General features: G+C 40.3%; 1 protein-coding gene across 1 annotated transcript in view; it reads left to right on the top strand.

The window, feature by feature from the left end:
- The window catches only part of LOC139219389 (E3 SUMO-protein ligase PIAS1-like), a 53,151-nt gene extending 39,376 nt beyond the window's left edge, over positions 1 to 13,775 (top strand). Inside the window, exons 3-13 of the mRNA XM_070851255.1 lie at positions 2,898 to 2,982; positions 3,547 to 3,685; positions 4,065 to 4,199; positions 5,353 to 5,458; positions 6,268 to 6,341; positions 6,621 to 6,781; positions 7,226 to 7,362; positions 7,760 to 7,991; positions 8,574 to 8,713; positions 9,243 to 9,283; positions 11,450 to 13,775. Of these exons, the coding sequence (XP_070707356.1) occupies positions 2,898 to 2,982; positions 3,547 to 3,685; positions 4,065 to 4,199; positions 5,353 to 5,458; positions 6,268 to 6,341; positions 6,621 to 6,781; positions 7,226 to 7,362; positions 7,760 to 7,991; positions 8,574 to 8,713; positions 9,243 to 9,283; positions 11,450 to 11,812 (1,613 nt within the window). The 3' untranslated portion in view covers positions 11,813 to 13,775. The remainder of the gene's footprint in view (positions 1 to 2,897; positions 2,983 to 3,546; positions 3,686 to 4,064; positions 4,200 to 5,352; positions 5,459 to 6,267; positions 6,342 to 6,620; positions 6,782 to 7,225; positions 7,363 to 7,759; positions 7,992 to 8,573; positions 8,714 to 9,242; positions 9,284 to 11,449) is intronic.
- The last annotated feature ends 3,006 nt before the right edge of the window (positions 13,776 to 16,781 follow it).

Here is a 16,781-nt window from a genome sequence, read left to right as displayed (position 1 = left end):
TACAAGTTAGATTCAGACATAAAATTTTTATATATTATATTATGTAATATATATTTTATATATTATACATATTAGGCAAGGCAAGGCATGTTTATTCGCATAGCACATTGTAGCAACAAGGTAATTCAAAGTGCTTTACATAAAAACATTAAAAGCATTGTGACAAAGTGCAAAAGAATTGTACTGTAAAAGGAATTAAATACAATACAAAGTAGAGACAAGAGAAAATAAAGACAAGCTAAAATAGAATAAGTTAGGTATAGAATTACAAAAGTGAAAGTTACAGTATAGTGCAAGAAATGAATAAAGTATATGATTTAATGAAAGGCTGCAGCAAACGGTAAAGCTTTAAGCCCGGATTTAAAATAGTGGAGAGTTGCAGCAGACCTGCAGTTTTCTGGGAGTTTGTTTCAAACATCCATCCAGGTTTACAGTATTTTATATTTTAAACTAAAGCTTGTTCTGGCTTCAAATTCTTTAATACTGATACTGTTTCTGACCGCTGCTTCATATTGACCGCTGCTTCATATTTAACTGACAAATATAAGAGTATTAGTGGTCTTGCGCATTTCCCAAAATGTCCAACTATTCCTTTTAATGTTATCTTACATAAGTAGACAGTCGAGAACTTTGCTTGAATGAAATGCAGTATAAATACAAAAAGTACAGAGTTATGATTAATATAAAACCCTGACTGATCATGAATCAGTAAACACGAGGATAAATCTGAGCATTAGTTGCCAGGTTTCAGTACTTCACAGTTTTCGACACTCCAGACTGAGTAGAGTTAAAGAAGCCATTATGGGGAATTGTGTGTTTGTTAGGGTAAAAGTAAGTTAGTATATATGTGTGAGACAGAGAGAGGGAGAGAGAGAGAGAGGGAGAGGGAGAGAGGAAGGCATCAATCAAAGCCTATTTCAACCCCTCTCATATCTCTCCTAACCACACACACTGAAACACCAGAAACAAATCCACTGCCAGAGACAGAGTGAGTTATAGAGCGATGGAGAGATGAGGGCGGGTGGGGGGGCGAGAGAGAGAGAGGACAGAGTGAGAGAGAGTGAGAGAGCACTTTCTATTTATAGCCTGTGTGCCCGGAGAGGAGGAAGACTGTTGTTCGAAAGCACACTCGGTGCGTATGATTTTGTTCTGCAGTACACAGACTGCAGCTCAAAAGATGCAGCAAGAAGAGAAACATACAATAAATACATGCCATACAAATTATATACTATTTGGGTGGTGAGATGGGCCATTAGGGGGGAAATTAATGGGTGTTTGAAAGGCTGATGAGAGGAGGAACATGATTGGTCCAGTAATCATCCACAGGAGCTGTACACTTCACCCCCCTCAACACCCTACATGAGCAGAAATTACCTCTATGTGCTTTATCCTGCTGAGAGTGTGTGTCTTTGTGTGCATGACCATAAATAGACACATGCTTCATGTGTGTGAAGGTGTCACTCACTGACAGTTCAATGTTATTTTTCGGTAATTAAAGCAACATTTATGATTCATGACAGGTAATTCTGTAACTCACCTTCTCCTTCACTTACACAGCCTACAGGCCAAAAGATTCCCAATGAGATTCAGCAATTATGTTTCACAAAATACGGCACGCACACACACGCAAAGAGGGTACTCCAGTATTTTAAAAATAGTTAAGCTGGTCTGTAATGCTCTCTCACTGGTGTACGGAGCACTCTTGTGGTGAAGATTGTAGTTTCCTGCAGAGAGTTTAGTCATCTGTCCTGTTGGAATAAAAAATAAATGTATTGTCACACTTGTAAAATCCGTTTTACCTTTTTCTTTGGAGATTCCAAACTGCCAACTTGTCAGCTTTGTCTTCTGCTGTTTGACTTTTAAATGATGACATTCTTTAAATAAACATTAAACACCATTAAAATACAGATTATTACAGGGGTGAACTTTATTTTCATTATATACTCCTGCATAATTTGTTTTACTATAAGGAGGTCTCAAAACTCAAAAAATCCGTGATAAATACTGTAGTAAACAGGTCTGTATGAAATGATAAATTATTGATTAACTGTTGAGTTTGGAAGTTCATTAACGATCTCGGTAAGATTCTTTTTTGTTAAATTGTTGCTCATAAAGAAATACATTTTTACATGTCTGTTTGTGTGCAGAAAAGTATAACATGTTAGTACGTGAGTTTTAACAGTGCTGGTGAGTATATACAGAGGCAGGCAAGCTGTTTCCCCTTGAGTCCAGTCTTTATGCTAAGCTAAGCTAACCACCTCCAGCCTCTAGCTTCCTATTGGACACAGACATGACAGTATCGATCTTTTTTTTTTTATAAAACTCATACAAAGAAACTGAGTCAGAGTATTTACCAGATGTTCAACTATTCATCAAAGTACAAACACAGAACACAATTTGGTTTGAACCCTCATAGCTCCTTGTCTCATGCTAACCTGCTTCTAACATATACTCACAAACTTTTCTTGTCTTTGCGGACTCGCTGTCTCTTTAATGAAGGCTGGGTTAGTAGCACCAGTTATTTCCAGCACCTCTCAGTGGGCCTATAAATAGAGCACACACACACGCACACTTTTCTTCTTCTTCACCTCTGTGTGAGGAGGTCTGGTTTTGACGCCCAGGTGTTCCTTCATTTTTACTAACTTCACTCCTGCAAGGTTACTGATACACTGCTGTGCACACATTACTGACTTTTTTCTTAGTTTTCTGCTTGTCAGGCCATTTAAACAGTGGTTTACTGTACCTTACTGTGTGCTTTTAATCTTGGTTGTACTTGTAGAGGTTTTGGACTCATCTCACTGATTTCTCACAATTTGACACTGTTAAAAACTTGCTTGTATGTCATTTTCCTGGTTTTTAAAAATTCCTCTCCCTCCTCTCTGTCCTGCTCTCTGCAGCATCCGACAACAGCCAGCGATTTCAGGAGACGTGTTTTGCCTTTGCATTAACGCCGCAGCAAGTCCAGCAGATCAGCAGCTCAATGTAAGATGAACGCCACTTTGTCAATGCAGGATGCTGAATCGTTGAATAATATCTGAATAATTCATAAATGTACATGTGTGGTGATTTGTTTCTGTGTTCAAAGGGACATCTCGGGGACCAAATGTGATTTGCATGAAGGGTGTAAAATGAATGTGATATCTTGTCTGTTTGATTAGCAAAAGTCAAGAAGCTGGTGGTGGCATGTTTTTGATCCATAGCTTAACTAAGGTAGAAACAAATAATACTTTCTGGTGATATTATGTGCAGGAGGGTTTGAAACTCATTTCTAAGCAAGGGAGTCTTGCTTTAGTTGCTCAACACACATCCCCTGTTCAGTTTTTGATAAAACTGTTATTCAGTCAGATATATTTTATACTGGAATGTGATAGGAGAAGATCCAGGTGCAGACTCAGTCAGCCCCACACAGCTTGAGGAGCTCTTGAATATATTTAGAGTGCTGCTTCAATCGTGACCTTGGTTAGAAACAAGTAGGAAAGGAGTTGCAGCCTGAAATGAGTGTGTGTGTGTGTGTGTGTGGTGATAAATTTGTTTCTGTGTTCAAAGGGACATCTCGGGGACCAAATGTGATTTCTCAGTTCAAGTTCAGTTGCGGTTTTGCCTGTCGGAGACCAGCTGTCCTCAGGAAGACCATTTTCCACCCAATCTGTGTGTGAAAGTCAACGGGAAGCCATGTAACCTGCCGGTGAGGAGCTCCGAATTCACCACATAAACAACCAACAACTCTACCTGAAGAGTGACTTTTTTTGCCTTGTACCTCAAGATTCAAGACCTTTATTTGTCACATACACAGTTATACACAGCATAATGTGCAGTGAAATGTTTTTAGTGCCTGTTCCAGACTGAAACAATAATAAAATAAAATAACACACAAAGTGAAACAAGTAGAAGCACAATATAAATATATACATATATAAAGATAGATAAATAAATGTCTGAAACCTGTACCTCATGCTGGTGTTCAACTCTTTTTCATGCTTAGTATTAGAATTTAACTTCATGATGTTCACAGCAAAACAAGCTCATTTTCTCCTTTTCTTCTAATATTCATGTCTCTCATATAGGGTTATCTTCCTCCAACCAAAAACGGCGTAGAGCCCAAGCGGCCCAGCCGGCCCATCAACATTACCTCACTGGTCAGATTGTCCACCACAGTTCCCAATACCATCGTGGTGTCGTGGACCGCTGAGATTGGAAGGGTAAGTGTTAAGTTTCTTATACGGGACTCTTGAACTGATAAAAAGTGGCAGTGTGAACTAAACTACTAACTTTTTTACTAAAAAAACTGCTGATGAAAGCTTCTGAAATGTAAATATTTGCCTGCTTTTTGCCGTTTCTTGTCCTTCTAAACTAAAAGATGTCACTTTGGGCTTTGAGGGCTTATGATGGACTTTTTTGTCATTTTATAGACTGCATGTCTGAAGAATAATTGATCAAAAAAATACATATTAGCATCACTAATTACCATGGTGTATTCTTTAATCTCTCCAATCATGCAAATTAGACAAAAAATAATATATTACTTAATAAAGAGTGTATGCACATTTCTGTCTGCACACCTCCACCTTTATATAATGCATGGGTAATACTAATATGAACTATATCTTTTATAAGCTGTTGGAGAGCTGATAAAAATCCTTGTTAATTGTGATTAATATGCAAATTTATGCAACAAGTTGCTGAAAAAACCTGATTGGATCGGGTACTGTCTATGGAAAATCATCACAGCTTTTTCTCGGCTTGTTATGTTCGCATGGACAAGGCAGACAGACGTCACCAGCACAAAATTGTATATATATATTCTACAAACGTGGGATGGAACAGAAAACAGTCTGAAATGAATGGAGATTTAAAGGCTTACAGACTTCAGTTATATACAGTGGCTTTAAATTCAGCATACCGTGCCTACAGCACTTGTGTGATCAAACGGTTGTGTGTGGGCATCACATGCATGTGTGTGGGCAGCAGTTTGAAGCCTTGTAAGTGGCTGTAACTGTTTTGAGTTCTTACAGCTCAAAAATCTTTCTCATGAGCATCAAAAGGTGGAGCGGAGTAAGAAGGACTTATAGGGAAAGGCCCTGCATGACCTTGAATTGTGAAAATGCACAGTGGGTGAAAGCTGATCAAGACAATCCAAAATTATCTTTTGATGAAACATTTCAGACCAAATAAATCTGTTAGTTTCAGCCAAAATAGTCTATTACCTCATATGCTGACTTACATTGAGCCGGGTGCAGGTTGACGTTCTGCAGACAGGCTGTAGAGGTCAGTAAAGGAACCATCTCACAACATACTGAGCACAAGTTCTTCCTTCCCTTTGTTTCTATTGTATATATTCATGTTTGTCCACAGAGTTACTCCATGGCAGTGTACTTGGTGAAGCAGCAGTCATCCACAGTGCTGCTACAAAGACTACGGGCAAAAGGCATCAGAAACCCAGACCACTCCAGAGCTCTCAGTAAGGACCGTCAGCCTCTCTTTGTACAGCTCTAATATGCCAGATCGGTATCAGGGCCGAAATTAAGGTCTTATTACGCAGATGGTAAATTGGCCAGGCATGACTGGTCCACATTAAATACAGTTTCATCACAAAAACCAATGTTTTCACTTTAACGTAATTTGTTGAACACGCTGATGTACACAGATTCTAAATGTGGGAAAAGGGAGTACCGGTATTGGATCAGTTGATGATATTGGGAGGGAAATAGTTGTGTATTTCTGCCTGTGAGGATTACTTATCTGTGTGTTTATGGCCTTGTAGATACTAACTCAGATACTAGCTTACCAATATAAGGTTTTAGAAGGACAGTATTGTGCAATAATTATGTGAGTTTCATGATTTTGCATAAAGGGTGTATATTGAATGTGATATCTTGTCTGTTTGATTAGCAAAAGTCAAGAAGCTGGTGGTGACATGTTTTTGATCCAAAACTTAACTAAGGTAGAAACAAATAATACTTTCTGGTTATATTATGTGCAGCAGGGTTTAAAACTAATTTCTAAGCAAGGGAGTCTTGCTTTAGTTGCTCAACACACAGTCAGTTATTCAGTCAGATATATTTTTTACTGTACTGTTTGTGATAGGAGAAGATCCAGGTGCAGACTCAGTCAGCCCCACACAGCTTGAGGAGCTCTTGAATATATTTAGAGTGCTACTTCATTCGTGACCTTGGTTAGAAACAAGTGGAAAAGGAGTTGCAGCCTGAAATGAGTGTGTGTGTGTGTGTGTGTGTGTGTGTGTGTGTGTGTTTTACATCTCTTCTGCAGTCAAAGAGAAGCTAACAGCAGACCCAGACAGTGAAATAGCCACAACCAGCCTTCGAGTGTCGCTGCTCTGCCCGGTAAGTGTGCTCTCTGCCCCTCATCTCATGAGTTTAAGCCACTGTTCAGAGATTCAGTCATGCCAAGACGTGTCTGTCCATTCTTTTCTTTTTTTTTCTCATCATTGTATGAGTCTCAACACGCCTGTCCAACTGTCAAATTGTCTTCTTAACCCCTATCATGCACATTTTCCATGAAGGTTTGGCATGTTTGTGACATTTATGCATCCCGCATTCTCTCCATTCCTGCTGTGTTTGTCCTCTTAATGCCCTGACTACATATGTGTGCACACTGTGCAGCTGGGGAAGATGCGGCTGATGATCCCATGCCGAGCGCTGACATGCTCCCACCTGCAGTGTTTTGACGCCACACTCTACATCCAGATGAACGAGAAGAAGCCCACCTGGGTGTGTCCTGTCTGTGACAAGAAGGCCCCCTATGAACACCTCATCATCGACGGGTAAGTCAGCCAACCCCCCAGCTCCCCATCCGGCAGATTCCCTGTTTGACCTGTCAGAAAATAGTGCAAAAGATGTTCAAACTAAACAACGACCTTTAACTTGAAAAACAAACTCTCCGTTTTGTATATTTTTTAATGTTTATGTACAGAATAAACACTCACTCACCCAGCCACCTTTAAAGCATATAGGTGGTGAGTAATATCAAAAGATGGATGTTTTGATAAAGTGTTTCTTTAATTCACTGAAGTGTTCTATACAGAGAGACCTTCACAGCACAGTGTTAATGTTGGCCTGTCTAGAGTAGTTTTAAGAATTCATTTAAAATGGGTCTTCTCCATTATGCTCAGCTTTTGTTTAAAAAAGTGCCAATTTGTGTGTGTGTCTGTCTGTTTGTGTACATTCTCTTGGATGGGTTTGCGCATGACGTGTATGTTTGTTCTCAGGCTTTTCGTGGAGATCCTCAACAGCTGCATGGACTGTGACGAGATCCAGTTCAAGGAGGATGGCAGCTGGGCCCCCATGAGGTCTAAGAAGGAAGTGCAGGAGGTCTCCTCAGCTTCCTATAACAACGGGCTGGATGGTGAGACATGTTGTGAGGGATGAATGGGGTTCAGGGTGGGGTAAGAAACAGAAAGGTCACTTCTACGTGGAGGCAAAGAAAGCTGGAAGTAATTAAATTAGGATTAAAGCGAGGTGGTAAGAAAAGAGAGACGGTGCAGTTATATCCCCTCCCCTCTTTGTTGATGCATTGTCAGTTTTAATTTGGAAAGGCATCAATCATAATGCCACTGAGTAAACTGCCTGTCTCCATAGTAACAAACTCACTGTATCTCGTGTGAGGGAGTGGAAGTGTGTGCGTGTACATTTGAGCACGCTCACAGCATCCAGCAGTGCTTCTTTTTTTACTTTACAGCGCCAGAAAATCACAAAACGTGAGCTCAGCCGTGCAAAACTAACACGTCCCTGCCGCCCTCCAGGTTCATGTCGGACGTCTGCAGCCTCAGACCAGCGGAGCTCTTCGTCGTCCAGCCACGGCGGCAGCGACAGCAGCAACAGCAAGAAAGTGGAGGTGATCGACTTGACACTGGACAGCTCCTCAGACGACGAAGGGCAGGATTCGCCGCCTCCGCCGCCGCCACCGCTGCCACCTCCACCCAAAAGGCCGTGTCCGTCTATGTCCCCCACCTCGCCACCTGTCATCAACAAAGGGTCAGACACACAGCCAAGACTGTGATCTCATCTCCATAAGCAGTTTGTATTTCATTAAATGTGGAAATGAGGCTCATTGTAGCTGCTCACACGGGTGGTTACGTATCTAGATGTTAAATGATACATGAGTTTTGCACTTGAAGGTGCAAGTATCTTTTACCAGTTCACAACAACAGCGCTCACAGTAAGTAACCAGGAGTGCTGGCTGAGAAAGCTTTCTGTCTGCACTCCTATTTGAGCGTTAAGTTGGATCATAGATAAAGAAATGGGTGAAAAAATCTGGAACTATCAGCTCCTTCCACTTCGCAACTCTACTGAAGATTTCAATTCAGGCTCTGAAACTTTAATAGCAGCATTTTCAGTCAAATTAAAATTCATCATGTGTGGAAACTGCTGCTGCTTCATTTGACTTTAATGACTCCTGCGACTGTTATTGTTCAGAGGCTTGTGTTTCGAGGTCGGGAGGAGACAGCACGCCCTTACTCACCTGCTAAATATGACATGAAATAAAAGCCTAATTATAAAGTGAGTTGCTTCTTTTCCTCTTCGACTCTGAACCTCTTCCTCTGTATCTGACTTCAGGGTGTTGAACCTGCACCACCAGGCCTCTCCTGTGAGCCGCACTCCCAGCATGCCGGCCGTGGACACCAGCTACATCCCTCCTGTCCCCCCACTTATTCAGGACTATAGACCTTACTACCACACCCCCAACGACCTGTCAGGTAATGACAAACACAGCAAATGTGTTTCTCAAAATGACAAAGTAGAAGCAACTTTGAATTTAAACACACAATACATGGTTTTGTATTTACTTGTGTAAAAACTCTAACTTTTAATTTCAAATCATATTTTAGATCCAAATTTTCCTAATATATGGAATATCATAGAATATGTGAGAAATTGTCTTTTTTTATTGAGTGTTCTTATGTAGCCATAAACAATTATTACAAGGGCTTCATAAAGAGTCGGAACGAGCAGAAGACAAAATGTCAGTCATTGTGGAAAAGGTTTAGTTATTAATGAACTCCAGGGGAATTTTAAAAGGAAAAGGAAAAGTTTAAGAAGTCGAATGGCAACTGACTTTTACTGTCACTTTACTTTTACTATAACAAGTCTAATTCTGATTTTTCTGAACACCATTACATCTTTCTCACAGTATAATATAAACATGTTTAAAACACATGTATTTATGTTGGTGAAATTGATTTTTATTGATATTCACCATTGACTTTGCCTGTACTTGATTTCCAGAGTTGAACTTCTTCTCTTTTCTTCAAGGCGACAATCATCAGGTACGTACAACAGTGCATCATGTGAAGAACCATAAATTCTTCTTGTGCTTCCTAGAAAAAAACAGAACGCAAAAGCTCTGGATAACAAATGTCCTGTCTGCAATTACCAGAGCAGTGATGAAAGATCCCCCACGCAGAGTCAAACACTCTGAAACACTTTTATATGAAACTTGGTGTTTAGGAGAATTTCTCATTAAATGTCACAGAACCTGCTGGTACATAGTGTACCTGTTTCGATGTCTACCAGTGAGCGCTAAATATCATCCTTGCTGTCACTTTCTGTCTCTACGGTCAATTTAAGGAGCCACGTGAGCGTGACATTTGACTAATGATGGTTGTCAGCTTCCAGTTACTGGTGGGTTGAACTTTCTGAAGCAATCAAACATAAATACAGACATCTCTCGATTTCTAATAGCATCATTTTTCACGCCGCACTCCTGGGTTATTTGAAATTAACATTTTAAAGGGTTGGTTCTCCCGAATCACAAAAAAGAACTTTTTTCTCACTTACTGTTGTTGCAGCGCCTAGCTGTGAAGATTCAGTTTTGAGATTTCTGCTGCCTGCGGATACAGCGAGGTTGAATTTAATTCATATGAGGCTCAGACAGTATTGAAAAATTACGTTTAAAAAATTCAATAGCAACTACATTTCAGCATCAAAACCCTTCTTAGTCCTCACTGTGAGCAGTCTTCTTTCTCCTGAAGAAATGGCCTCTATGAAGACTGCAGGCCTTTTCTATAGATAACCAGGGATGTTCCTTCTGGAAAGGCGCTGCTCCTGAATTTTTCAAATGTAATTTTTTTTTAATGCCGTGAGCAGTGCACCACTAAAGAGTCGGGGCAGAGATCTCAGGCAGATAAATAAAACCAAAACTACTGATCAGCTGGAAACCATTACAGATTAGTAATATGTGTTTTTGGTGCAAACAGAGTGTGTTTTATCTGAAAGTGAATGTTAACATTGTCCTATACTGTCATTCATTGGGTCCAATCAGGAATTAATAGCCGGACTGTTGCCGGTTTCTTCATGTTCCTCATGCTATGTGTTTAGAAAACGTCGGCAATTGTTCAGGAGAGTTTTCAGGGCTGAGATGAGAAGTTGAACACACAGACGGACACAGACAAAAGGTTGAGCTTCAATTTGGCTGAGTTTATTCTTCAGCTGAGGAATGCATGAGACAGTCTGATTGAAGTAAAGAAGCTGCCTCACATACTCAAAATGGCATTCATTATTCACACAGCAAAGAGACCTTCTTGTGTCCATCAACAACACATAAATTACTTGTCAGAGATGCTAACAGTAGATGTCTACTTGTATAAAGAAGGTGTATTCCTGCGAGTTGTGGTCTAACTACTAACAGTAATATTCTTATCCCCGTTTCCTCCTTGTTTCCTGTTCACAAAGCTGCTGAGAGCAACTTTTACTAAGAGAACTCTTAAGATAAGAGACGCGACGGAGTTGATCACATTGCTGTGGATGACATCAATGCTCATGAGCCAATTTGTTTACTATTTTAACACAGTGATTGACAGACGGCCTGTGACATTCATCCCTTATCTATACAGCTCATCCTATATTCATCTTTGCACGAAGAATAAACTCAGATAACATTAACATTCTGTCTAAAAACATTAACAGTTGTGTTCATGTAGCAAAGTAAAATACAGACTTGTTAAGCACATTACCCTAATGTTGGCACTGTGGTCTTTTTTTTATTTAAGAATGCACATTGATTAACATGTTAACATCATGTAAATGTGCCAGATTTAACCATACGGGCTAATTTTCATCTGGCAGGTTGATAGTATATATTTAGAAAATAAAAAGATGTGGAGTAATTCTAAATGTAGCTGCAATTTTATCTGGTAATTCAGCGATAGACATCAGATTTTATTTATTTATTCAATTATAGCTGTCAGTGAGTTTTTAATGTAAATTTAATGAACAACTTGGAGTCTGAATATTTCACTTTTGGGTCGATAAGAAAGAGTAAAGAATATTTGGCTCTTTACCTGCAGCAGCAGACTGATTGTGACCACTAGATTACATCTAACTCTTCCCAGATTGGTTTTTATAGCCGAAATGCCAAATGAACCAGACTAAAAACACACACGCCGTACTCATGACTAACACCTTCTCCTGTCTTGTGCTTCTCCCTGCTGCAGCATTACAACATGGTGATGGCAGCAGCGGCCGCCGCTTCAGCTTCAGACGACCACGAGCTGCTTCTCAACCGCTTCCTGCCCTACAGCACCTCCTCCTCTTCCTCCCAGCTGTTCCTCGACCAGTCGGGAGCCTCCTCAGCCAGTTCGCTGACCGCGCCGACCAACGGGGCGAGCAACTCGGGCAGCACCAGCAGCCTGGTCTCGTCCAGCAGCCTCCGTGACACTCACTCCACACACTCGTCTTCACACTCGGGCTCACACTCCTCGCACACACACCCCGGGGTGGTGGCGAGCCGGAGCAGCACTGAAGCAGCCGTGGCAGCTATTTACGGTGGGATACCTGACGTTATATCGTTGGACTGACTCAAGAAGAGTCGAGACTACACTTCGGGTCCAGCTATAATCCAGTACCGAACCCACTCGCAAACTTTTTGACTGCAGGGTTTTGATCCAGAAACTAGACTGGCCCCAAGTCATCAAACTCACTGCATTAGTGGAATCCTAATGACAAGACTGCCTCAAGAAGAGCATTAATAACATGAGCAGGTAACAGGCCTGAGGGTCCCCTTCACTAGACTGACCTGAGAACAGTACTGAGTCATCACTTAAAGGGGTCAGCTGTGGCTATTGTGTTGGTCTACTGAGTCCAGATCAGAAACTTGTCCAGCATGTGAACCCACGTTACTGGTACCAACCCGGCACAAACAGCAAAGACGCTACCTGAGCAAAAACACAAAGGAGGAAAGCTCTTTTTTACAAAAACGAGGAGTGGCACCGTGTACAGAGAACAAAATATATTTTCCTCTTTTACTTTTGTATGTTGAATCGGGACATTTTCAGTCTAGTGAGCTGCTTCAATCGCTGTTTTTAAGTGGAGGACTGAGGTTGTTTTTTTTTTTTTGTTTTTGTTTTTTCTCACAAAAGCTTATACATACGCCTGTTGCCATGTGGTTATCCTCTTCTTCTTTTTTAGCTCCGTGCTGCTTAAATTTACCATCTGCATTTTTTCCAATATAACCTTCAATTCTCTCTCCCTTTCTCTTTCTCTTTTCCTCAAGTTCTTTCTTTTAATTCATGGTGTATTATTTCTCTAACCAAGAACTTTTCAGACACTGAATTCACAGTTTATTCATGTACTAATAATTTTATAATGCTTTTAAGTTATGTACAATATTTAAACAGTTATGAATATATATATGCATTCCCTCCGACCTTCAGGTTAACACTGTTGGGAGTGTGTAGGTGGAAATTAGCCATTTCTGGTTTTCATTTTCATTCCTTACAGAGTTTCTCCCGGCATACAGTACAGCATTTAGAAAAGACTTCTGGACTATTTATATTTGCCAATTTGGAGTTTCAGGCTGGACAGAATTTTTTTTTGTCTTCTCCTTGTATTGCACAATGCCAAAAATAACACACGGTACCTATGAAAATTACGACAGTAATCAGAGTGGAGTTGAATCTGTGTGCCACAGTGTATTCAGTCAAGTGTCCACTTCTTCGGTTTCAGCTGGTGATTATTCAGACACTTGAACTGTGTCCTGTTGTCTCTTGTCTTCTCAGTTTCATCGTTTTGTGCTTGACTGTTAAAAAAGGAATTACAAAGAAAGTCAAGCTGTTGTAGCAGCGTCGGGCCTTTTGAAGAGACAGGCGTCCACGACATGTGACCAAGTTTAAACTAGTGCCTGTTTGTGTGCATGCTTCAAAGCTTGTGACTGATATCACTGACAGTCTAGGGAGTCATCTTTGGGGAAACTGCTTGTGGAAAAGGATAGAAAAGTGTGAGCGGACAGTTTTGTGCCACAGTGAAAGATGGAGATCTCAACATGCTGCCGCTTTAAGAATACATGACATGTCTGTAACTTATAAACCCTACGAGCTGTCGGCGTAAGATGTGGAAGTGTCAAAGCAAGATGGAGGTTTCAGAAAATACCTCGATGTTGTCGCCATTCAGCTGTAAAGGCAGAGTTTGCTCCTGAATGTATTGTACATTTTCAAGAGAGGACACACTTCTGGTCTTGGCTTCCATTTTAGTTTTTAACAGTAAAGAGCGTTGTAGAGAATCTGGTCACATTACTAGTGACACTGAGCAGACCTGGTGCCCCTCCTGTCCCGCTCAGTCAGCCCGCCCCTCCTCCAGCCTGCGTGTCCTTGAAACTTTCCCAGCGTCCACTTTTATCAGCCTCCCCTCGATGTTCCACTTCCAGACGTCCAAGACGGGCAGCTCACTTCAACGCCTAATTATCCCCTCCACGATGAGGTAATCGCTTCTGACAGCAAACCCCATCACCTGACATCCCCTGTCCTGTCCTTCAGCAACTTAACTGGGAGAATTAGACCTGAAATCACCCCCACCCCTCCCTCCCTCCCTCTCTCCCTCCCTCCCTCTCTCTCTTGGCATCTTTATCCCTCGTTCCTCTCACGGAAACCAACCCCCAGCTCTCAAGCGGACGCGGCCATTTGCCGGAACAAGTCTCGAGTTATTTCCTATGTTGTGCAGTATTTTATTTATTTTGTATTCTTATTTCAATATGTTATATTTTTTACAAATTGTCTGATTTCCTTGGGTGAGTGTGAGAGGCACTGTCACTCGGGAGCTGTTGTGATATGATTTTATTTAATATGCATTTTATTATTCTTTGCCAGCAGCGAGAAAAGGTACCGTTTAGTTATTCGTCATGGAAAACACTTGTGTGTATTTTCTTGACACAGATATGGGTAACTCTTGATAATAAGGGCACCAAACACATCTTTAATTAATATGTGTGTGACTCATGATGATTTAATGTATTTATGAATATAGGATGTATTATGAATTCCTTTTGCTCCAGAAATAATCGTGACTTTATGTGTTTAGGTAACACTTAATGGATGATCATTTAATGATAAACTCACAGTTAGTTTGTACATTAATTTACATGTTGCCAAATTGTCTGGAATCCTGTTACACAGAAAAAAGGGACAGTGCTAATATTTAAGCTGCTACTGGTGGTGAGATTCAAACATGGACGTATGGCTGCATGTGCCAACGGTCAACAGAAATAATCTCTAGTAAAGTTGGCAGGTCACATTTGGCTCCAGGGACGGAAATATCAGCCCGTTAGTCCATCACTTTGGTCCAGACTGAAATATCTCAACCACTATCAGATATATTACAATTAAATTCTGTTCAGACGTTCATGCTGAATCCTACAGACGTAGGAGAGCCTCTGATTTTTCCTCTAGCGCCACCATCAGGTCAAAACTTCAGCTTGTCCAACACCTGATGACTAAACACCTGCAAAACTAATCAGATTCCCATCAGCCTCAGCCGTACCTCGTGTTTAGGCCGGTTAGCAAGTGTTTGCATGCTAGCATGCTAAACTAAGATGGTAAACGTGGTAAACATTATACCTGCTTAACAGCTGCATGTTAGCATCCTTTTGAATGTGAAATTTCACATGGCTTCTCTCTCAAAATAAAAGAAATAATTAAAGAAGTAAAATCAGCACCAGAAAGCAGCAGTAATAACAGCATAATGTTATTTTTTTAAAAGAATTAGACACATTAAATATCCATATTTACAACTTTTACAGAGGTGAAATAAATTAACAGAAGTTGAGTTCCAGAAATATTAAATAGATGCTAGAACTCTGTTCATAAATTGTTTATAGCTTAAGCTCAAACTTGTCCCTGAGTACAGGAGCCGCTGGCATGGCTGTAGACTCTTTAATTTTGTTCTTTCTCACTTCATTACATCGTAAACTATGGAAGCCCGTTTCCGCCAGTGGAAAAAAAAAAAGATGAGATAAAAAGTCATGATTACAAGATAAAAAGTCATAATTACGAGATAAAAAGTCGAAATTACGAGAAAGGAAATGCGAATGCGCTTCAGTTGTACCGACAGAGCAGCAGTTCTTTGTATGAATCCTGTATAGTTTGACACAGAAATGGACTGCCAGTACATTGAGGACTACTTTAAACAGGGCTTTACAACGGATGAAATACTTCATTTACTCTCTGATTTGCATGGGATTATACTGAGCAAACGCACTCTAGAAAGGATTTTAAGCAAGAAGAACCTTTGGCGTAGAAAGAATAAGACGCACTGTAAGGAAGACCACAGAGTTAGACATTAGAAGATCATTTCAAAGCCACATTAAAGAAATTCTCGCTACTTGTTTTGCTCCCTGCAACAATGAACTAACTTAATATTTCAAAGCTATATTATGCAGTCATGAAGTCACTTGTAATAGCAACCTTTCAACCACAGGATAGCATCATTGCTGTAGCTGGACAAGCGAGGCGTTCATGGACCCCTTTCTCTGTCGGTACAACTGAAGCGCATGCACATTTCCTTTCTCGTAATTTCGACTTTTTATCTCGTAATTTTGACTTTTTATCTCGTAATTATGACTTTTTATCTCGTAATTATGACTTTCTTATCTCGTAATTTCGACGTTTCATCTCGTAATTTTGACTTTTTATCTTGTAATTATGACTTTTTATCTCATCTTTTTTTTTTTTTCACTGGCGGAAACGGGCTTCCATAGTAAACTGATTTACGCTTAAACATGTCCGTCCACCACCTCCCCTCCTGCATTTCCAGCTGCCACCTGCTGGATGCTTTTGGTTTTAATGCACTGTTCTCATTCATGCTCCACTCAACTCCTTTTAGCAAAGACGACAAAAAAAGTATTGACACACGCTTTAAAAAGACCAGCTGACTAGCTGGTAAATGCGATCCAATAAAAACCACTGAGTCACTCAGCGACGTGCAGATAAGAGTTGGATAAAAGCAGCTTTTTGTTTCTGTTAGAACTTGTCCTGTTATGCTTTATGAAATGTCCTTTTCTTATCATCCCTATCACAGAGAGCCATGTATCCAAATTTTGCAATCGTGAATATTTCTAAGAACTTTAGGGGTTGAGAAAAATCTTAAGCTCAGTAAGTCACTCAAACCCCCCTTTGGATCAGTTAAAATGCATTTTGGAGATATATGGTTTTCAGAAATGTATGAATTCTTGTATGAAGTAACTTTGAGTCATGAACTGATGATCCATTAAGTGTAATATGATCTCAAAGACTCACAGTAATCTGATGAACAACAGCTCTCGACACATCCTTCATTAATTCATGCGTAAAAGCTAGACGACTTGTGCACTAGCTATGTGCCTGTGCGTCTGTACCTTTATCATAAAGTGTCACCCCAACTTGTTATACTGATGAAGATGTTGATCCTTTAGTTACCATCGTGTTAGTTTGGATATTAATCACCAGTATTTGGATACTTGATAACGTGGTCACAGTTAATGAATGCTTTTGATTTAATTTATTTAAACGACTTCTTCTT

The sequence above is a fragment of the Pempheris klunzingeri genome, chromosome 1 (genome assembly GCF_042242105.1).
Source record: "Pempheris klunzingeri isolate RE-2024b chromosome 1, fPemKlu1.hap1, whole genome shotgun sequence".
NCBI lineage: Eukaryota > Metazoa > Chordata > Actinopteri > Acropomatiformes > Pempheridae > Pempheris > Pempheris klunzingeri.
Note: the sequence above shows the minus strand (reverse complement) of the source record. Positions and strands in the feature narration are given on the sequence as shown.